This window comes from Rhagoletis zephyria, unplaced genomic scaffold (genome assembly GCF_001687245.7).
Source record: "Rhagoletis zephyria isolate East Lansing unplaced genomic scaffold, Rhagoletis_zephyria_1.1 Rzeph_scaffold_00077, whole genome shotgun sequence".
Classification (NCBI taxonomy): domain Eukaryota; kingdom Metazoa; phylum Arthropoda; class Insecta; order Diptera; family Tephritidae; genus Rhagoletis; species Rhagoletis zephyria.
Window position 1 is genome coordinate 198,501 of NW_016157161.1, and position 24,791 is coordinate 223,291.

Sequence of the window (24,791 nt, forward strand, 5' to 3'; positions counted from 1 at the left end):
CTACTGCACCGACTCCTAGGTAAGTAGCTACTCTATTAACCCGTGGTAGTGCACATGGTAGTGCAGAGTCGAACCAGTCGTAAGTAGAATAGCGAAAAACTACGACAGAGGGCGCGCATAAATCACGCAAGCGACTACTTTAGTAACTCCCGGTAGTGCAGAGAGAGCCGATGGTGACTACCGCCTAGGACATTGCCTTGTAAAAGTAATCGATGAATTACACTGCAAGTAGTCGGTCGGTAATTGACGGTGTTTATCAGGTAGCTACCGATTCAGCAGTCCTGTAGTCGCTCCCCCGTACTGCAGGCGTGCATGCTTTGTATACATATACCTTCTTAATTACATATGAAAAAGCATCCGAGACGTGCAAAACGCCATCCGTGTAGTGAAAAATGCTTCATTTTAGTACGGAAGTATTTGAATTGAATATTTCCATTATATGTACGTAGTGTATGTATAATGGAAAAATCCATTTGGTTAAGACTTTACACTTGATTTAAATACGAACATTTTTAAATGGTAATTACCCAGTGGGAATTAGGAGCACGTAATAATACCTTATTAGCAACTTACTCTTCACCTGGCAGTCATTACCATTTCCCTGCCGAACGTCCCTTACTTTTACAAAGGCATGGCCGCCTTATGTAAGTAGGAATTTAGAATGTACATTTGGTATCAGACATACTTCTGAGCCGTTTTACAAAGTAAGTTACGTGTAATGCAGAGCAGTTGCTCGAAATAGTTCGGTGCTTGGAAATAACTTCGGCTGCACGTTATTTTGCAACTGACAACGTAATGTGTCTTCGGAGGTGTTCATTTTGCCCTTTACTAGTAGATGACATTGGCCATGATGACAATTTTGGTACTAAAAACTGAAAGAAAACATGGCTTACCTCGCAAGGTGCTTACCTATTTTCCCAGTGGGTAATGTTTAAGTCAACACAAAGGGGGTGCCTACAGTTTTATGTCGACTCTGAACGGCGATTGTATTTTATGGGAAGCTGTTTTTAATTTTCTTCTTCTAACCTGGGGTGTAGCGGCCTATATGCGAAACCTATATTCACATAAATTTTTTGGATTTTGGTATCGATATTTGGAATATCGAGTCTTTTTATTCCGATATTAATGGGTACCCGATATTTTTAAAGTGATACTTTAAATGAGTGCCAAATCGATACTTTCGATTCGATATCGTGTCCCTATATATGTTTTAAGTTCAATATCAAAATTTTAAACCAAACAAAAATCCCCATAAAATCCCCAAATCCCCAAACGAAAAAATCAATCCCCGAAGGGGTCATACATCACCAAAATGGGCCGAAATCCCCACATCTGGCAACTCTGGCATCAAGCGAGATTGCTGGGCATGATTTGGGGTGCCAGCAATTATCTACTTTAGTAGGTTTTGTTCTGCGGCAGTTGAGAAGTGCATAAAAAAATGCATACCCAATGAAGAACGAGCGAATTATTTTTAAACACAAGTGCGTGTGTTTATTCGCTACACTTGGTTTTGGGCGGGAGTGCAATACAAATGCATGTGTGTGTTCGCTGTTCTTTGTTTATGCGGGAAATGCATAAGTCGCTTAAACACTTACCAATTTTTTTTTGTGTTTAAGCATTGGTATTTGCTAAACCAGCTTTTTCAGGGAATTCAGATAAAATAATGCAAATGAGAACAAATCTAATCGACTCCTCTTCCAACAATACCGGTACATACTTACTATGACACTGTAACCCACGAATAGCAGATGAAAGCAAACTAAAGAATAATGACTAGGGATGTTAATTTTTGGCTTTTTACGATCCCGGGATTTTCGGGATGTCGTTATCAAAATCCCGGGATTCCGGGATTAGTCCCGGGATTTAGATATTCAACAACTTAAACTGTTTGAGAAGCCCTCCTACTTTGTTTTGTTATTTATGGCCTTATAACAATTATATTCAACAATTTTTATTGAGCTTGAAGCCGTTTTTAATGAAAAACTATTGTGTAAAAGTAACGATGATTTGAAACAAGTAAGAAAGTCTAAGTTCGGGTGGAGCCGAACATTAAATACCCGGCGCAAGTATTAAATATATGTTTTTTCACCTTTCCGAAAGCTACCGCTAGATGGTAAGCGTAAATTAGCGTCCTTAAATTTCGAAATATAGAAGTTTCAAGCGTTTCTGAAATTTACCGTTATATGAAAAGCGGCCGTAATTTTAGTCCGATTTCAAAAATTTTCAACGTTTTGTTTTTATGTGGCAAGCACAATAAAAATACCGAGTTTGGTACAAATTGGTAGAACGGTTACCGATATACATAATTGTGATCATAAGTGGGTGGTGCCACACCTATTTTCCAAAATTTTACCATAAACGTATTTCTTGGTAAAGAATTGTTGCAAGCATCAATTTTGAATAAATTAGCTTTAATATTTACTGATTTATCGAAGATTTGGTATTTCTCTAAATTACCGTTATATGGGATGTGGGCGTGGTTATTGTCCGATTTAAAAAATTTTCGGCCATTTAGTATGCTGTACCAAGGCCAACCACTGTGCCAAGTGTGGAAGAAATTTGTGCAGCGGTTACCAAGATATACACATGTAACCATAAGTGGGCGTGGCTACGCCCATTTTCCAAAAATTTATAATATTCTTACTTTTCGTCTGAAAATTGTTGTCAATATCAATTTTGAGTGAATAATCTTCAGTAGTTACTAAAATACCGCAGTTTTCGTATTTCCGAAAATTACTGTTATATGGGATGTGGGCGTGGTTATTGTCCGATTCTTTAAATTTTAGGCCATTTGGTGTGCTGTATCAAGGCCAACTACTGTGCCGAGTTTGGATGAAATTGGTGCAGCGGTTACCAAGATATACACATGTAACCATAAGTGGGCGTGGCTACGCCCATTTTCCAAAAATTTATAATATTCTTATTTTTCGTCTGAAAATTATTGTAAATATCAATTTTGAGTGAATTATCTTCAGTAGTTACTAAAATATCGCAGTTTTCGTATTTCTGGAAATTACCGTTATATGGGAAGTGGGCGTGGTTACAGTCCGATTTCGCCCATTTTCAATACCAACCTACCTTGGATTATCGGAAACCTGCACACCAAATTTCGTTGAGATATCTAAATTTTTGCTCGTGTACACGGACGGACGGACAGACGGACGGACAGACAGACATGGCTTAATCGATTTCTCTATTCATTCTGAGCATTTATGTATACATTTGTCTATATCTATCTCGAATCGATTTGTGCACAAGTGCGCTCGGGTATAAAAATGGTAGAAGTGATAGCTATTTCGGAAATCACCACATTTCTAATCAGACCACTTTCAGTGCGATTCGATCTAACGACCCCAACTGACTCATGCTACCATAAAATAAATAATAAATAAATAGGTTTGAAACCTACATTTTTATTAAAAGTGGCGTTTTTATTTTTTCTTTCTGACGTCAGGATTTATTTAAAGGACTTTGTAATTTCAATTAATTCCAAAAATTATTTAAAAAATTCAATGCATTGTAGAATAAAAATATGGGCATCAAATAAAACGAAGGAAAGAAGGAAGGAAATTCCTTTAGAATTTGACAAAAGTAAAATCTTTCGAATCACAAGGACGAATAAGTAATTTTTTAAGCTGATAAAGTTAGAAGGACGAAACTCGAGAATGTTATCGAGTTTATATAAGTCCTTAAGATATAAGTTTTTCAAAAACAAATATTGCGAAATTTCTTGGAAAAAATTTTAAAAGGATATTTTCAATACTTGCCAGTCGATATGCACAAAAAATGTAATCTGATTAAATTCTACAGAATTTCTCTAAGCACATTTCACTGAATTTTTTAAATCGTTTTGGAATTACTTACGTCAGAGTGAAAAACTAAAAACGCTATTTTACAATATTTGGCTATTTTAATATATTTGGTTTCACGAATATATTGATTTTTATGGGTAAAATTTACTATCGCATGATGTTGTATATATAATGAGCTAGATATTTATGAAAAAATACTAATTATTAAAAAATAATAAATATAGCCAATACTGATCAAGAAAAGGAGTTTCCATTCCAGGGCAAATTACAAATCCTGAAAATCCCGGGATTATTTGCAAAGAATCCCGGGATTTTTGGGACTTAAAAAAGGCCGGGATTCCGGGATTAACATTCGTAATAATGACAGATGCTTCCAGTAGAGGACGGCAATGTTCGGTAACTGTAACGGAACTGAAGGATTTAGGAAATTCGTCGAATATTCAAGGTTAATCGTAACAATTGGTGTAAAAAGTGGGATTCATCAATAAATCCTATAAGAGAATGTTCACAATGGCAAGGCTTCAAGAGCTAAAAATTGAAGAACTCAAACCAGAGACTGAAAGCGAAATTTGGCCACGTCCGGAGGAAAAGTAGAAATATTATCACGGTTGCGAGAGGTAATGGAAAAGGAAGGCATTGACGTGGATAAGTACGACTTCCATCGTGTATCCGAGGAGAAAGCCACGAAGGATAACGAAAAAGAAGAGGAGCCTTTTGCTCTTAGGAGCCGGCTTGACACATTTAGGTGCTAGTTGAGGGGTGACGTCAAAAGTCTGCATTAAGGGAAATAAGAGCGTCATAAAATTTCTTGTACTCCGGCTCTCATAACTAATATATAAGCATCATTAATGTGTTTTTTACACCCGCTATACCCTGCGAACTGGTTTACTTCTTGCAAAGAACTTGCTGGCTCTTTGACTGCTTTAAGAGCCAAAAATCTGCCCATCACTGATCTAAAGGTGCACAGGAAACACTCGCGTATGTTGAAAAAATGGAAAAGCTCCTGGTTCATCACCGCAAGGAGGATAAGATCGGGGAAAAGACAAGTAAAAGTGGGTGAACTAGAAGGTCGTCTCCGTAAATTTAATCGTCCAGTCACTGCGACGACCGCTCCCAAGGTAAAAACATCATCATTTGACGGAACATTTCCTTTCCAGATCTTTAAGCTCCAGTTTGAGAAAACGGCACAGCAAACCATTAGTGCATGGGGGACAAGTCCGCTGCGCTGTTTGTTGCATTAATAGGGCCTGCAGCGGAAATCTGGCAGAGTATGAAAGAGACAACTACCCCAGCAGCGCACTGCTAAATGGGGCCGTCCACAATATGCATTACGTAATTCATACAATAAATGATTAAAACACTGCTGACCCAATTTAAAATTGTAATGCTAATTGCAGGCAGTCTACATACTTACAATGCACATTACAATTTACAAACGAAGACGTATTGTAATGAACACCCGAAGAGTTTTCGGTCACATCATACTTTCCGATTACAAACAAAACCAGTATGTAAAGGACGCTAACCACAAAGCGGTCATGCCTATGGCAAAGTAATCTGGGTTGTAATCCATTCAGTCCGATATACCGCCTTCGAAGTTTTGAAGGAGTATTCGATTACGTAATGTGCATTTGCGCCGCTGGGTACGATGTGTTGATGGGCGCCGTGGAAAGACCTTATGGTAGCGAGCACAGGAGAAAGATTCACCAAATGGAGGTGACAAATCGCTACCAAAAAGCCTGCTAGTTTGAGACAAATCTGGTGAGCACCTCGAAAGGTAAAAGCCAAAGATTCAAACCGAACGTGCACACGAAACGATCAACAGAGAGCAAGTGGAAACACCAGACGTAATGAATGAGATAATAAAAACGCTTAAGTCAATCGCAGGCAAGAATAGTCCTGGTGCAATCGAGAAACTGAATGCTGGAAAATTCTTAAGCTGCGAAAAGCTAAGCCATTTTTCACGCGACTGTTAGATGGGTTCCAACAGGTTAAGCAGTTCAGAAGGAGATAAACGCAGGGCTGAAAGAGACGAACCCAAGTGTTTATAGTGGATAACGTCATCATTCGTGTGGACTTCTTACTTGGCCAATGCATGAATATCGAAGGATCCTGAGATATCGTTGCTACCATGTCAAATGTGACATGTGAAAAAATGCTTTTTCAATACGATACCTTGCGTATGCGTTTAGAATGAAACGCAAATCAAATCGTCAAATTTCGAGTCTTCTTAGAAGAGGATACTGGCTTTGATAAAAAGTGTCGAATCCCACCCTTTTTCCTAATGACAACAGAAATTTTTACAACAGTTTTTCGCTCTCCTGAAAAGTACCCATTTTCACATTCGATAGTTTGACATGGTGGCGATATCATGACAGGAAAGTGCCACTTATGATTGGTTACGATAACCAGTACTGCGCAAACGGCTGCTCTTAGAAGAAAAGACTTGCATATCATTTCATGCCTAGGAAAAGTATGTACCTTTTTGAAGGAGACATCGATTTACATAATTAAGGGAGCCAAGATGGTTGACCTTGTATAATTCCACCATGCGATTCATGTATGTTTTTTTAATATCCAAATATTTATTGTATCCTTTATAAAATGAAAATAACAATAAGGTATTAAATCTTAAGGAACTAATATATTCAAGTTATGTTCTCTGCAATCGCATTGAATTTTGTGTTGTTAAATTCTAATTACATAAGTAATTCGGAGAAAATATCACGAGATATTTCATATACTTGAAGAGCATATCGTATTAGAAATATAAAAAAGGATATCAGTAGGGATATCATATCATCTGTAGGGATATTTATAAAGTGTAAATTTAAAGTAGAGAGATATCTTAAGGAATATCAGTACAGAAAATATTGTATATAGCGCGTCATTTGCTAATGTCGGCAAAGTCCTTTCTTTTTAATCTTCTCAAATATCGTCTGCTGAAAAGTTATCTCGCTAGTCTATTGTTGTTGCTCAATTTTCTTATACTCTCGTGTACTGTGTTAACGGTAAGATATTTTTGTATTTTTGCATTCTTTACATACGAAAGAGCGCCACATATACTTCGTAATATTTTTGACTGAAGTATTTGTATTTTTTCTATAATGGAATTCTAAGTCGTGCCACAGATTCCGATTCCATATGTCCAGCATGGCTTAATCATCATATTAAACAACAACGTTTTGTTATCCAAACTCAATTTGGATTTGCATCTTATAATCCAATGATGGCTTCCTACTTTTAGTTTTGCTTGGGAAATCTCATTTTCTATGTGAATTTTCCTAGCAAGTCTTCTGTCCCGCGTCGTACCCAAATATTTGACACTATCTTTTATAGGGATAGGTTTGCGGTTAATCTTAAGAGATGGGCATGTTTCTGTTTTTAGCGTTAATCTGGTTTGAATGGACTTGCTCTCGTTAGCCTTAATTCGCCAAGTAGTAAACCAGAGCTCAACCTTTTGCGCTTAGAAAGCCCGTGTCATCAACAAAGGTCGATAAAGTTAAAGAATTGGTAATTGGTAAGCCGCTTGTATAAATTACATAAAGAATTGAGCCTAAAACACTTCCTTGAGGAACAGCTGCATATATATATTCTGTTCTAAAGTCATTTCGCCTTACGCTGAATTTTCTATTTAGGACGAAATTTTCCAAGATGGAGTGTGTATTTGTAGGGCGGTAAAACTTTAACAAGTATGTATGTATGTCTATTTCTGTTACACCATACAACACATTAGAAATAGGCAACAATTGTCAATGGCGGCGCCACGTCGATTTACAGAACCAATATAAAGCTGCTATCAATTTTGTCTACAAAGCAATATTTTGAATCATTAATTCAATTAAATTATTCTTCTTTCGTTTAAAAACAGGAGAGAAGGCAACTCAGAATGCCGTTTATTTTGCATTCTGGCCCATACGCAAAAAACTAATGGGGCGCATGCATAAAAAGCTAGCTTAAGCTCCGACTCGGAGATTGAGCTCACTTCATCAGTGCAAAAAATTTGTCTAAGCTTAAGTTCAGTTTCTATGCATGAGGCTCAATGTGTACCCTTTACACAACTAAATTCAGTTAACGGGTTTGTTTATTCTTCTTTCAGAGCACCATTAACCACAACGCTACGAGCAAATGGTGCAGCTGGCAGCATAGCTGGGACGTCCGAGTACAGCCTCCCGCCGAGCTATAGGTCACGAAACACTAATCCAGCCAAGATATGTAGTGAACGCAGCGTGGGCACCACGCCAACAGACCATCTGCTGCGCAATGAAGATATCCCAGAACCATCCAGTTCGGAGCAACTGCCCAATAGCCACTCCGACTCAACATTACGATCACTGCCCGAAAGGCCAATTAGGAGTAATAGCGTAACATTGGCGAAGGATTTTCAACATGTGCGAAATCCACGGCCGAGTCATTGCCGAGGAACGCCACCATGCACCACAAATAAACAAGAAGAAAGCAGGGCAAATACTACGACGGAAGTAAACGCACATTCACAGAAAGAATTAGTTACCGTTGTTACGATATCCAAAAACGACAGTCAAGTGGATGCGGATAACGCACACAACGGAGAGCATATCGAAATACTTGCACATCTTTAAGTATTTGTATATTATTTTATGCACATCATTCAGAGTGTAATCCTTAGACAAAGTGAACGTACACAAAATATGATTGCATTTGAATAAACTTCGTTTAAAGTTGTTTTGATAATCCAATATCCTGTACAGTTTTGTAAATGTTTTTGTACAAACCCAGCCAGCAGGGAAACGTACTTTTTGCCGACAGTGCAGTTTTCGTACCTTTTTTCGTATCCGGAAACGTTCAGAAAACGATTTCCATATTTGTTCATTTTTCGTATCCGAAAAATTTCAAAACAATAATTTTAAAATATTTGTTCAAACTGAGCATTTGAAAACTTGTATACGTATTCGCCAGTTCGAATTCCGTCAGAAGCAACACATTAAAATTATTTATTCAAATTGAAATAATTGCAGAATCTTAAATTTGTTTTTGTTTGGTTTCCTGTAACTATGAAAAAGTTTCTGTGTAGTTCATAATGAAATCGTCTTCAACGAAAAATTTACTCAGAAAAAGTTCAGGAAAACAGCCGGAAGCGCATCCGTTTTACAACCATTTTCGATAGTTTTCTGCACATACGTTTCGGATGAACACTTTAGTGGGAGAACTGATCTGAAAAGCGTCCGAAAACGGAATCGGTAAACGGATGAAACATCAGGTTTTAATACGAAATTGTTTCCATTTTTGGATACGTTTCCGGATAATTTGCTGGCTGGGAACATACTTTATACATACATACCCAGCCAGCAAAATATCCGGAAACGTGTCCGAAAATGGAAACAATTTCGTATAAAAACCTGATGTTTCATCCGTTTTCGGATTCCGTTTTCAGACGTTCTTCAGATCAATTCTCCCACTAAAGTGTTCATTCGAATCGTATGTGCAGAAAACTATCGAAAATGGTTGTAAAACGGATGCGCTTTCGGCTGTTTTCCTGAAATTTGTCTGATACAATTTTTCGTTGAAAACGATTTCATTATGAACTTCACAGAAACTTTTTCATAGTTACAGGAAACCACACAAAAAACAAATTTAAGATTTAGCAATTATATCAATTTGAATAACTAATTTTAATGTGTTGCTTCTGACGGAATTCGAACCTGGGACCTCCTGAAAGCTAAGAAATAGTAGCACACTTCTCTGCACACTCAGCTACTGGCAAATTTGAACAAATATTTTAAAATTATTGTTTTGAAATGAGATGATGACATTTCTCGGATACGAAAAATGAACAAATATGAAAATCGTTTTCTGAACATTTCCGGAAACGAAAAATGTACGAAAACTGCACTTTCGGCAAAAAGAACGTTTCTCTGCTGGCTGTGTAGATACATATGTATTCACATAAGATTTATTGGAATTGTACGTATGTATTAACGAGTAACCTCGTATTTGTATCTACACATTTTCTATTTTATTTAAAATCAAAGTTATTTATTTGCATATGCATTAGTGATAGTTACATAAGTAAGTATCAGTGATGGGCATACTTAAGTACTCATGTATTGAAAGCACATACTTTTATACTTAGTATTTGGTGCTGTGAAAATAAGTAAATACCATCATACTCGTTATTTAGGAACATCCAAAATATTTAAGTAAACAGTACTTTATTATTTACTGCAACATAATTACCTAAATACTTTTGTATTTAGTACTTAGCAAATACATTTTGCCCATCACTGGTATGTACAATATGTACGCAATTCATAAATCTCACTACCATTTGTTATTTAATGTAATTGGTTATGCATGTAATTAAGATCAACTTTTATAAAAAGGTTTTCTGACCAAACAAAGAGTGTGAAGAAGTAAACGTTAAGACAATGTTAAATATTACATGATTATAAAAAACTGCAATAGAAAAAATGAAAATCGTGTACGTTATTGGTGGACCAAAATACATACATATTTATAATGGACATATGCGACAATTTTTAAACGGTAGATAATTAGATAAAATGATATTAACCTGGTAAAGAGCATCTGAAATCTTTCCATCATCTGAATGTCGGTACGACTAGCTGCTTAACTTCCCAAGGGCTTTTATTAGAATCTATTAAGTTTGATCCGAATTTGACTGAATTTGGTCTTCAAAATACTTTGAGGGGGGCTGTTTCCGTGAATATTTTAATTTTTTGAGAATTTCGTTTCAGATTTGAAAAAGTGCTTCTCAATTTTTAAAAGCATAGTATGTATGTATAATACTACAAACTATTTCTATTTATCCATTGATGTACCAAAGTTCACTTTACTTTATTTTTTACTTTTGGTCAAGCGCTGTACACTGTGCAAAACAAGTTAAATATAAATTGACACACTTTAGTTCGTTCTGTGCTGCATATATTGTATTTACTACAAGTGGTATTTTTTACCCGTGCTGAAAAATGGAATTAGATGCTATATCCGCCAGAAAATATTACACAGCCAAACAAAAAAGTGTCAGGGTCTGGGAACAAGATAGATGCGCTGAATCGGTCTAACGGATCTGAGTTCAGCACTACCGTCAAAAAATGTTGTGGATATTATGTAACCAGCACGCTTTTTGAGGTTAGGAAAAAATCCTGGCGTTATGAAGCAAAACGGACTTAAGATTAGCATTCAGCGCATCAAAATCCATAAGGTGGTGTTTATGCTGGACCCTAAGTGCGCAAATCGGCCGCTGTGGTGCAGTGGTAGGCAGTGCGCGCTTCCATTCCGCAGCGCCTGGGTTCAAACCCTGGTCAAAGCAACATCGCAAAAAAATATAGAAAAAAGGTTTTTTCTTAACAGCGGTCGTCCCTCGGCAGGCAATGGCAAACCTCCGAGTGTATTTCTGCCATGAAAAACAGCTTCTCATAAAAATACAATCGCCGTTCGGAGTCGGCGTAAAACTGTAGGTCCCTCTGCTTTGTGTGACAACATCAAGGCGCACCCCACAAGTCGGAGGAGAAGCTCGGCCAAACACTAACATTTGTGTAAGCGCCAATCTATTATTATTATATTATTAGGTGCACAAATTCCGTCACTACTTTAAAGTTATAACTGTCAGTGACCTGTGCCCAATACACGAATACAGTGAAAGTTCCTCTAGGCGGGCACTCACCTTCAGTAAAGGAAGAGGGTAGCTTATTTTCTAATTCATTATACCCGAGCGCACTTGTTCACAAGGGTATTAGAACTTTGTTTACATAACGGTTGTTTGTAACAGGCAAAACGAATCGAGATAGATATAGACAAATGTATACATAAATGATCAGAATGAAAAGAGAAATCGATTAAGCGGTGACCGTCTGTCCGTCCGCCTGTCCGTCTGTGCACACGAAACGAACGAAACTTGGTACGTGCTTTTCCTTTGGGCATGGGACGGATGGTTTGAAAATGGGTGAAATCGGACAATAACCACGCCTACCTCCCATATAACGGTAATTTTCAGAAATACGAAAACTGCGATTTTTTAGTAACTACTGAAGATAATTATTCACTAATTGATATTTACAATCATGGGCGTAGCCAGGTAGGGGCAGGGGGGTGCTCGAGCCCCCCCCCTAACTTTCAAATTTTCCTTATATATATATATAAAATAGTACCCTGAAATGCCAGCTTAATAGGGTCGAGCTCCCCCCTAAATTTCATTCTGGCTACGCCGATGTTTACATATAACGGTAATTTAGAGAAATACGAAATCCTCGATAAATCAGTAAATATTAAAGCTAATTTATTCGAAATTGATGGTTGCAACAATTCTTTACCAAGAAATACGCTTATGATAAAATTTTGGAAAATGGGCGTGGCACCGCCCACTTCTGATCACATATATGTATCTCGCTAACCGTTCTAGCAATTTGTACCAAACTCGGTATGGTTATTGTGCTTGCCACATAAAAGCAAACCGTTGAAGATTGTTGAAATCGGTAAATTTCAGAAATGCTTGAAATTTCAATGTTTCGAAATTTAAGGACGCTAATTTACTTAAAATTTATACACCGCGGCTTATCATGTAGCGGTAGCTTTCGGAAAGGTGGAAAACATATACTTGCGCCGGGTATTTAATGTTCGGCTCCGTCCGAACTTAGACTTTCTTACTTGTTTTATTATATGTATTTTTTTAATATTTATTTATATACATATGTATGTATGTATGTACATTACACTTCGCCTTATTTTTCAGTCCAAAATGTTAGCCCTAACTTACTAGTAGCATGAATAATATGTATGTATATGCACCGATTTTGGAAACGATCACTTTCTTTTCAGAATTTTGCCGAAAAAATTAAATTACGGCCAGTGTGAAATGTAATGAAAACCCCAATTGTATTAGTAGTTGTTTAACATTTGTGCATACTTTATTTTTTAAATACATACCCAACAAGCATTTCATAAATCTTTTTAAAAATAACTTAAAGTAAGTTTGCTATAATAAGCGTTAAATAAGCATTTCTAATATTAAGTTTATTTAAAGTTTTTTTCAGATGAGCCTTTAATAAGTGTTGAGAGCGAATGTTTATAAATCACTTAAACTTAAAAATGAAATGCAAATGCTAATAACAAGAAGCTGTAAATATAAAATTTGTTCAATTTCACGTGACGTGTTTACGTTCTTTAAAATATATTATAATTACACTGAGGGAAAAAAGATTAAAATCAAATAGAAACGTAATTGATCTTACAATAAACGTCAATGAAAGTATTGTATATTGGTAAATATTCAATTCAATTACACGCGTATTAAAATGACCGTGTTCGTTCTGAAAAAGCATCTTCGAAGTGAATAATCAAGAAAACAACAAAAAAAAATATTTAATTTGCATGTTGCCTGCAGTTTAATACGAGCCCTAGCCCTCTCTGGATATCAACAAGCAATCGTCTTTGCGCACTTAGCTACAGCCAGACATATAAATGTGCATTCAAAGGTTGAATTTCCACAGTGCTGGTATATGGCGCGAAAGCATGGACAATGACAACATCCGATGAGGTGGCTCTTGGAGTGTTTGAGAGAAATATTTTGCGGAAGATTTACGGGCCTTTACGCGTTGGCGACGGCGACTACCGCAGACGATGGAACGATGAGCTGTATGAGCTTTACAACGATATGGACATAGTGCAGCGAATTAAAATACAGCGGCTCCGCTGGCTTGGCCATGTTGGTCGAATGGACACCGACGCTCCAGCTCTGAAAGTATTCAACTCGGAACCCGCTGGTGGTAGCAGAGGAAGAGGTAGGCGGCCACTGCGACGGGAAGGAGAAGGTGGAGAAGGACTTGGCTTCACTTGGCGTTTCCAATTGGCGTCAGTTGGCACAGAGGAGAAACGACTGGCGTGCTTTGCTGAACTCAACGAAAATCGCTTAGGCGGTTACAGCGCCAAAAAAGAATAAGAAGAAATTAAATGCAGAGTCGGTGTGCTCGCTGTTATTTGTTAGCTTCCAGAAGGCGCGGGTTCGAATTGTATCAGAAGCAACATGTTAAAATGATATATTTTTTTTGTCTTCTAAAGTAGTTGAAAATACATGCAGGAAAAGGTAATTGACTGCTTCCTATGACATCGCCATGTTAAATAAATGAGTTCGTTGCAGGTAAAATAGTGAGAATTTCAATTAGTTATCACTGAAAATAGGGTTGCCAGATTCTGAATCGGAGAAAGAGTACATTTCTATTTCGATAAAAAAAAGCAGTACAAACATAAAAAAAGGAGTTTTAACTTATCTTTTTTTATCTTTTTGTTATTTTTTGTGCAATTTATTGTTACAAATTACCAAAAAGTAAATATATGTATAATCACTTATTTGAGATCATTTTCATTAATTAGGTACAAACAAATAAAGATGTCATAGAATCTTTTTCAAAGCAACAATAAATGTTAAAAATAAATAACTAAATTCCACAAAATAATTCTAGACTCTTTCTGAATGTATGGCCAATTTTTTAATTTAAGCCTTATAATTAATTTAATATTTTTCTGATTTTTATACCCGAGCGCCCTGCACCTGCCTGGCTACGACCATGCTTACACCTTTTTACTATCAGACTTTTACTAACTAAATAAAAGGGTAATTAGATTTTGCGAAAAAATTAGTTTATTGTTAACTTTGTAAATATTTTACTTTAATTTTATGCTTTAAAATTGTAGCTTTGGGAGATAAGTACTTGTCTTTTTCAGGTGTATTTTTCTTAGACTTTGTATAAAAAAAAGAAGAAAAAACAGTATAGGATTGGTCGAATAAATGGCTTCCTAGTCACCAGTTCCGAGTCTATGCGATTGCTGAGTATGAGGACTTATGTTGCACAAAAGGGGGAGTATAAAAGACTCAAATGAGGGAAATTAGCCTATGGTTTCAGAAGATATGTAACAAAGTAACCGACGAAGACTTGCGTGCCGCTTGCGCCTTTCTCTCAAAGTGTTTACCGCTGGTAAATTCAAATAAGGGTTAAAATTAAAAAAAAAACTACTTAATAAAATTGAAGTAAAATCTGTGAAAAATTAACAATAAACTGCTGTTTTTTCAAAAAAAAACTGTGCGACAGTTATTACACTGTCCAGCACTCGGCTGGGTATTGGACCAAACCAACTTTTTTTAAGAGACTGAGTCATAAGTAAAAAAAGTAGTTTCTCCGGTCGGAATTGGACCTTTGGTAAAAATTATTTGTAATTATTGCATGTAAAAAGCAAAAAAAAGTTAAAAAAATGCAGACGTGGTCCGCTTTTCGCTCTTATTTATATGGTGTATAAATTTTTTTGTGCTATAACGGGTCAAAGGTCAGATCTTCGAAAAATTAAAAACTTATTATTTCAGAAAATTTTAACCGATTTTTAAAAAATTTGTATCGTTGTAAAGGTGATTTAACCCCCTTTCTTGTGATATGAATACTTGTATACTTCGTGAATAAAAATTTGAGAAAAAACAGTTAAGAAGAAAAAATAACTTTTTTTATCGAAAAAAAAATTAAACAACAAAATTACTCACCAATTTTTTAAAAATTGGCATCGTTGTTAAGGCCAATAAACCGCCTTTCGTCTAATATGCATATTTGTATACTTCGCATATAAAAATTTGAGAAAAAACACTTTAAAGAAAAATTACCAATTTTTTCTTATAAAAAAATAAATTTACAGAAAAATTACTAATTAGTAATACAACTGAATTCCGTATTTAAATAAAACAAATAATTATTAGTATTTTAAGTATTAATTCGTTCTTGTTCACCCACAGCCCTGTTAAAAATAAAGCAAAATTATATGTAACAGAAGTCTAAGGCATATAAAAATTTAAAAACACCATGGTTTTTCATTTTTTACATAACACGTTATATATGAAAATTAAAGGTAATTTTCTGTTTTATTTAAATAAAGTACTCAATTGTATTACTAATTAGTAATTTTTTTGTTTAAAATACTTTTTATAAGAGAAAATTGGTATTTTTTCCTTTTAAGTATTTTTCTAAAATTTTTATAAACGAAATATAAAAATATGCATATCAGAGGAAAGGGTATCAATTGTTTAAAAATCGGTTGGTAATTTTCTTGTTTAATTAATTTTTTTTTATGAAAGAAAGTTGTTTTTTCCTTTAACTGTGGTTTTTCTCTAATTTTTATATACGAAGTATACAAATATGCACTTCAGAAGAAAGGGGTTTAATCGCCTTTACAGCGATACCATTTTTTTAAAAGTCGGTTAGCATTTTTTTGTTTAAAATATTTTTTTAATAAAATCGCCTTAATAACGACACCAACCTTTTAAAAATCGGTTAGTAATTTTTTGTTTAAGAAAAGGTATTTTTTCTTTTAATTGTGTTTTTTATACAGTATACATATATGCATATCAGATACCAATTGTTTAAAAAACTGTTAGTAATTTTTTTGTTCAAAATATTTGTTTTTATAAAAAAAAGTATTTTTTCATTTAAATGTGTTTTTTCTAAAATTTTTGTACACGAGGTACACAAACATGCATATCGGAAGATAGGGGGTTTAATCACCTTTACAACGATATAAATTTTTAAAAATCAGTTCAAAATGGTTTGCACCACAAGGAATTTAAATTTTCGAAGATCTGACCTTTGACCCGTTATAGCCCCTGTAATATAAGTTTTCACAAAAAAATTTATATACCATATAAATAAGAGCAAAATTTGTCTGTCCTTTTACTTTTTTTTGCTTTTTACATGCAATAATTAAATAAAATTTTTTACCAAAGGCCCTATTTCATGTTTATAAAGTTAGCGAAACAACATCAAGCAAAAAATGTCGCATATACCCATGAATTTGCCGTTTTTTTGCCGCTAATTAGTTGTGGAAAAAATAATTTTGTCGCTCTGGTATTTTTTTTAGATATAAGGTGTTTTGCTAACTTTATATAAAGTTAAAGTTAAATTTTTTTGCAATTTTTTTTCAATGTTCAATAATTTTTCGAAGAAATGGATAATAATATAACAGAAAACCAAACGCGGTTTCTTTATGTACCACTTTGAAATTTAAACAAACAATAATCACCATGGTTAAAATTAAAAAAATTAAGAAGCTTTCTTATTACAATCAAACGACAAAACCAAAAACTGTTTTAATGCACAAAACAAGCCAAACGGCAAATTATGCAACAAAAAAAAATAATCATTTTTATTATTTTAACCAATTTTCAACCCGCTTTCCAAGTCCCTATTTTTTTTAAATAAGGTTGTTAAAACAAAAAAAAATTACGACAAAATCAAAAACAGTTTTAGTGCACAAAAAAAGCCAAACGGCAAATTATGTCACAAAAAAAATACTTTTTTTTTATTATTTTTAACCAATTTTTAAACCGATTTCCAAGTCCCTATTTTTTTTAAATAAGGTTGTTAAAACAAAAAAAAATTACGACAAAATCAAAAACAGTTTTAGTGCACAAAAAAAGCCAAACGGCAAATTATGTCACAAAAAAAATACTTTTTTTTTATTATTTTTAACCAATTTTTAAACCGATTTCCAAGTCCCTATTTTTTTTTTTTAAATAAGGCTGTTTAACCAAAAACAAATTTAACGACGAAATCAAAAACAGATTTAATGCACAAAACAGGGTGGGCAAAAACTCGGAGTTCGAGCGAGCGAGCGAGCAAACTCCTACTCAACGCCTCGCAGACAACGAGGCGCTCGCAGCTCGTACTCGTAGCAGCAATGAGGCGAGGCACGAGAAGTTTTCCTCGCTCGCCAAACGAGCGAGCGCTGCTTGTTTCCTCGCGCTCCTATTAAACGAGCGAGGCTGTTGTTGTGTGTTGCCTCGCTCGCAGTACGAGGCGAGTAGCTGTCTGCATACTCGCTCTGCTAGGTAAGACGAGTGAGCGAGGAGCGAGCGCTCCGAGTGCACTATACAACACATGCATTTTTGTGCATAAAAATGTGGGAATGTATGTCAATAGATTATGTACGAAAGTATGTTAATAATTGTATGTACATATGTACATATGCATATAAATATGTGAATATTATATCGAGCCCTAACCGCCAAAATAACGTAAGCGACATTTTTTTCAAAATTTTATTTTTGATGCAGAAATGTACCTAGATGCTCTAGGAATATTTCTGCATCAAAAAGAAAATTTTGAAAAAAATGTCGCTTACGTTATTTTGGCGGTTAGGGCTCGATATTAGGGCAGCTTTTAAAACAACAAATAAAATTTATTACATACGTAAGCACAGATTATGGAATGAGATATTTTTTAGAGTTATATACATACATAACATGCATATTTATATATGTATGTATGTATGTATGTATGTATGTATGTACATATGCATGTATTTTGTCTTTACAGAGAAAAGTAAGTAACGAAGATAGTATAGATAATCGTTTGTGCCGCAGAAACAAAAAACAAGTAAGCACTTGTTAGCACCCCAAAATAGTTTGCTACTTGTAGCAGTTATGCTGTATACCTGAATGAAATATAATCCTTGGAGAAAAAATTTATTTGTGGCCTGTTGTTCAAGGACATATGTACATATGTATGTATGTATGTATGTATGGATATGTATTTGCGTAAACAAAGAATAGAGGCCGGTTCACATACAACTTTGGCGTTGCGTTGGCGTTGAATTTCAAAGCAGCCGTCCACCGTATATATGTACTTACCATTACGTTACTTCGTTTGCCTGCCTGAGTAAATTGTTTGCCTTTGATGTCTCGTTTTTTCCCCTTTGTCCACTCAGCTTTTACCTACTTCACATCGCCCCCGTTTGGTTTACCCGCTTTATATGCTCGCTCGTTTGCGTTTCCCGGATTTTCCCTACCCTCCGCCCATGGATGCTACCTAGTATGTATGCAGACATAGGCACCAAAATGGAAAAATATGAACATTCTACTTGAAATGTTTCCAAAATTATTAAAAAAACACAATTATGATATTTTTCGAGTGAGAATGATATATTTATGCTATAAAACTACACACCAAGCATTGCTCTACATATAAATGTGATTAAAAAGTTTAAAACTTTGTTGAAATTTTCAAATTTTTTTACAAAGTATGAAACTTGCTTGGACTTGTATGGTCTGTCTCTCATGTACACTTAGGTCTTTTTTATGCGGTAGATGCGTTCTTCAGAAAGCCGCATAAAAAAGTTCTTTAATTTCATACAAGAACAGGAGATGCGTTCCAGCATTTTCAAAACCCGCATAAATTCAGATACTTCAAAAAAAAAAAACCGTTTATTTCTTCACTTCTGTATTTTAACCAAAACAAAAAATATCATAAAAAATACATGAATTATGTAAGAAAAATTGATTGCAAAAAAGTAATAAAAACTCTCAAAGAAGCAAAATCGATACAGCGAAAAAAATGTTTGAAAAACCTCATAAATTCAAATCCGCATAAAAAAGAACCACATAAAAAGAGACCTAAGTGTATAAGTTGAAATTTTATAAGCTATTGAAAATTAAAAAAACTATACCTACATATACTACGTTTATACGTAAGCTATTTGCAAATAAAAATAATTTGCAAATACCTAACTCACTGTTTATTCGATGGTGAAAAATTCTTTTTTAATATTGCCTGATTATAAAAAGGCAATAATATGACAATCGAAAAAGAAAATAAAGTTAAAAATGGCAACGTCTTGATTATAAAAAGGCAATAAGATGACAATCGAAAAAGAAAATAAACCTAAGAATGGCGGCGTCTTGCGCTTATTTGCAAATAGTAGCACTAATCAATACTTATTTGCGTGATTTAGTTATTTGCAAATAAAAAGTTAACTCAGCGTTTATACGGCAAATTTTACCATTTTGCAAATTGTTATTTGCGAATAATACGTGCGTATAAGTACATAGTAATATATATGTATGCACATATGAGCCTACCTAGTAGATAAAACTGGCAAAAATAGCACGCATCTATTCTTCTGTGCATGAAAATATATACATAAATAAATACATACATATGTGTATATATGTATGTATATACATATCTACATGTGTGCATACAATCGTTTGCTCTAAATTCTTAGTTGATGCAATTTTTATCCCATACATTTTTGCTGACCAAACAACCCGTTTGCCTGTCTAATCTGCTTGCCTCATTTCCCTCGCTCGTTTACTCGCCTCGCTCGTCTGCTGCTGCAAATGAGTGCCTCGCTCGCAACGCCCCTCTCGCGAGGGCAGAGCTAATGAGGCCCTCGTTTGCTTGCCGCTCTACTATTGCCCCGCCCTCGTTTGCTTACTCGCTCGCTGGCTACTCATCGCGTGCGCTCGTACCTAACGAGTGCTCATTTGCAAACAGCCTCGCGTGTTCCTCGTGAGTTGCGCTAACTCAGAGCAAACTAACGAGCGAGAGAGGGGCCAAAATGAGGCAAATCCGAACCCTGGCACAAAACAAGTCAAACGGCAAATTATGTCACAAAAAATGTATTGTTTTTATTATTTTTAACCAAATTTTAAACCGCTTTCCGAGTCCCTATTTTTTTTTTTAAACAAGGCTGTTTAAACACAAAAGAACAATTAAACGAGAAAATCAAAAACAGTTTTAGTGCAAAAAACAAGCCAAACGGCAAATTATGCAACAAAAAATTAATTGATTTTATTATTTTTAACCAATATTTAAACCGCTTTCCAAGTCCTATTTTTTTAAATAAGGCTGTTTAAACAAAAAACAATTAAACCACAAAATAAAAAACAGTTTTAATGCACAAAACAAGCCAAACGGCAAATTATGCAACAAAATAATTAATTGTTTTTATTATTTTTAACCAATTTTTAAACAAATTTCCAAAATGAGAAAATTGTTCTAATAAAGCGAATTTTATTTGTTTCCCTCTGTAGAGTTTAAGTTTTGGCATAAATAAGCGTTTCTATTTTCAGTTCGTAATTATTCCTTACTTGGCGCCCCTTGTCCTTTACCCCGTCGTATATTATCCATATGGAGAGAACAAGTGAATATAATTTTTTAGAGATAATTTTAATTAAAAAGGTAGCAACAACTCTAATTACAAAAAAAAACAATTAAAAAAAAGGTTTGAAGCCCTTTGTTAAGATGAAAGAGAACAGAGCTATCCATTTCCAAATGAATCCAATTTTTTAGACAAAATTTTAAATAAAAAGGTAGTAAAAACTATAATTACAAAAAAAAAAAAAAGATTTAAAAAATGTTTGCTGCCAGTTGGATTCGAACCAACGATCTCGAAATAGCCCTTTTGTTAAGCTATCCATTTCCAAGTGAATCTAATTTTTTTGACAAAATTTTAAATAAAGAAGTGGCAACAGCTATAATTACAATAAAAAAATAAAAAAAAACAATTAAAAAAAATATTTAAAAAAATGTTTGCTGCCAGTGGAATTCGAACCAACGATCCCGTAACAGCCCTTTGTTAAGATGAAGGAGAACAGAGCTATCCATTTCCAAGTGAATCCATTTTTTTTGACAAAATTTTAATTAAAAAGGTAGCAACAACTATAATTAAAAAAAGCAAAAACAATTAAAAAAAAAGATTTAAAAAATGTTTGCTGCCAGTTGGATTCGAACTAACGATCTCGAAATAGCCCTTTGTTAAGATGAGAGAGAACAGAGCTATCCATTTCCAAGTGAATATATTTTTTTTATTTTAATTCAAAGGAAGCAACAACTATAATTACAAAAAAAAAAATAAAATAAAAACGATAGGGACTTGGAAAGCGGTTTAAAAATAGGTTACAAATAATAAAAACAATTAATTTTTTGTTTCATAATTTGCCGTTTGGCTTGCTTTGTGCATTAAAACTGTTTTTGATTTTGTCGTTGAATTGTTTTGTTTTTTTAAACAGCCTTATTTAAAGAAAAGGGACTTGGAAAGCGATTAAAAATAGTTTAAAAATAATAAAAACAATTAATTTTTTGTTTCATAATTTGCCGTTTGGCTTGTTTTGTGCATTAAAACTATTTTTGTTTTTGTCGTTTGATTGTGATAAGAAAGCTTCTTAATTTTTTCAATTTTAACCATGGTGATTATTGTTTGTTTAAATTTCAAAGTGGTACATAAAGACACCGGGTTTGCTTTTCTATTATATTATTATCCTTATCTTCTAAAAATTATTGAACGTTGAAAAAAAAAGCAAACAAATTTTTTTTTATTTAAAAAAATTATTATTTTTTTCAAAAATAAACTGGCTCATCTTAGAACGGCAAAAAACGGCAAATTTTTACATAATGCTAATTCGTTTGTCTTTGAGTTTGGAGGGGTGCTTCGCTAACTTTATATAAAGTTAGGAAAACACCTTATATCTAGAAAAATACCAGAGCGACAAAATTATTTTTTCCACAACTAATTAACGGCAAAACAAACGGCAAATTCATGGGTATATGCGACATTTTTTGCTTGATGTTGTTTCGCTAACTTTATACACATACCAACTTCGAAAAACAGAAAAATTAATGTTGTACCTATGACTCAATCTTAAAAAAAATGGTTTGGTCCAATACCCAGAAAAAAAGTTGATTTTGCCGTACAGTTGGTACATTACAATAAAAAGAAGTACGTTTACTCCCAATGGCAGTACGTCAGGCAACCCTAATTGAAAATGAAGTAGTTTAGTTTTTGCTGGGTAAAGAAAAAAGTGTAAATGTGTTATAATTTTTGCCTTAAGTGCTCAGCAATGACTTGTAGGGTTATTTTTAAATACGAACATTTTTAAAACGATAATCAAATATAAAGTATTAATTTTTACTATGCATTATTTCCCTCAGTGTATAATTATTAGGGATGTCAATTTTCGGGGTTTTGTCGATCCCGGGATTTTCGGGATCTGAAAATACAATCCCTGGATCCCGGGATTGTCTCGAAATTCAGGCAAAAGTGCAACACTTCTGTGATCATCCTATTATAGTATTTTAAATCAGATTGATATAACAAAAAAAAGTACAATTTATTGTAATTCATTCACATATTTATTAAGGGGATAAATCAGTATTTTCAATCAACCAAAAAACAAACATAAAATTTGACAAACATATATGTATGTACGTACATATCCTCATTAATTTATAACATAGTTTTTGTACTCCATGTACAAATGCATATACGGTCACTCACAGAAATATTTTGCGTAGATTTTTTTTTGCAATATTCAGAATATTTTTCATGGGGTTTTTTTTTTGTTAATTTAAAAAAATATATATGTATGTGCAATTTTGAAGTTGCTAAAACATCCCGTTGACATTTTATATTTTTTTGCCACAAAAAAATTCGTTATAAGGAGAAAATGCGCAACATCGTCAATAAAAAAAATTTAAAAATCAAGGAAGTTTTTAGCAACCTTAAAATTGCACTTTATTGTATTAAATTGAATGGGCTATAAAACTGCATAATAGAATTTTTTGTAAAAATTATGATTAAAAAGTTTGATATTTTTATGATAATTTGGTGAACTTAAACTAACTTTCTCTAAAGTGTGAAATTTTGATTTACATGATTTTTGTTATAAAATGAGCTATATATTATACTATATTTTAATTGACAAAAAAATACCGTGAAAAATATTTTGAATGTTGCAAAAAAAATCGATCCAAATAATTTTGTAAGTGACTGTATTTGGTACAGCAGTAACTGCCTATGTAACTATATAAAATTTTTTTTATCACTGTTTGAGATCAATTTAAGATATTATCAGTATATTTAAGTAATAATAAAAAAGTTAACACATTTAAGTAAACAATAAATATGTAAGTGCATCACCTATTCCATTTCGAGGGAAGCAAAATTAATCCTTCTTTTGATGGTAATGCGATCTCAAAGAAATTATAGCATTAAGGGTTGCAAAAAATTCTTAATTTGCCCTTGAGAGGGGATATTTGTGATAAAAATTTAATTGGCTAACAAAAAAATTGTTTCCACCAATCCCGGGATTTAAATCGACTAATCCCGGGATATTCAGGACTTAAAAAAGACCGGGATCCCGGGATCCCGGGATTGACATCCCTAATAATTATTAAAAGAAAAAATAAAATACATACTTAAAATCAATGCGGTAAAAATATACAGAAATATCTCGTTTAAAAAGTGAAAAAGAGAGTGAGGTTGTTCGCACTAGCGTGGTTATTAGGTTCTCTGGTTAAAAATTACACAGTGCGACAGCCATTTTACACTTTTGAAGCGACCTAGCAGAGATTGTTCGTCTGGTCGAGTTATACACGAAACGGCCATTAAAAAGTTTTTAACACCCCCAAAATCTGGATTTAAGGCCAAAAAACCGTTTTTTCAGTTTCTTCTTAAAAAAAAATTTATTAAAAACCCAATTTTCAACCGATTCTCAACGGTTTTGGGTAGAGAATTGTTGACACTTTCGAAATATATATAGTGTTTTATTCATTTGAAAAAAGTATGATATGTTTTTTAAGCCAGAAGTTGAAATTTTTGGAAATTTCATCCGGTTTTCCGGTTTCGACGTCATTTTTTTGCCACTAATTGACAATGAATGAACCTCTTTGGGCATGTGTCATCGAGAGGCATTCATTACTTAATTATACCACTTTTTTATTTTTGGAAAGGACTTAAAGTTTTCAAGTTATGCAGCATAATCCAAAATTTCATGTTTTGGTCTCAAACGTCCTATAGGGGTACTGTGCGTAAGTTAAGAAATTGGTTAAGTTTAAGGACATTGATGGTTTTTTAAGTAACAAATAGTCATTTTTAGCGATAGTTAGATTAAAAACATATATATCAGTGGTCGCAAACAATAATGACCTAAGTCGAGATATGTCGGTTTGTCCAATTAATCTTCGTTTAACAGAGCAATAATGCACTTTTATTTTTAATGTTTATCATATACTTGATTTAGAATGAGGGTTTGGTAAATATATACTACTAATTCGAGACTTTGGGCGTTTTCTGCAACCTTTTTTATGGCATTATTTCTGACTTTGAACTGAGAAACGATACCGATATGAATACAATTTTTTCCTGTAAAGCTGATGAAATCGGCCACCT

The 24,791-nt window shown here is 34.0% G+C and overlaps 2 protein-coding genes across 2 annotated transcripts in view; one reads left to right on the forward strand and one right to left on the reverse strand.

Moving 5' to 3' along the window:
* The window catches only part of LOC108372804 (uncharacterized), a 79,544-nt gene extending 70,428 nt beyond the window's left edge, over nucleotides 1–9,116 (forward strand). Inside the window, exon 5 of the mRNA XM_017628576.1 lies at nucleotides 7,912–9,116. Within this exon, the coding sequence (XP_017484065.1) occupies nucleotides 7,912–8,413 (502 nt within the window). The 3' untranslated portion in view covers nucleotides 8,414–9,116. The remainder of the gene's footprint in view (nucleotides 1–7,911) is intronic.
* The window catches only part of Zasp52 (Z band alternatively spliced PDZ-motif protein 52), a 442,143-nt gene that overhangs the window by 84,144 nt on the left and 333,208 nt on the right, over nucleotides 1–24,791 (reverse strand). The gene's annotated exons all lie outside the window — the stretch shown is intronic.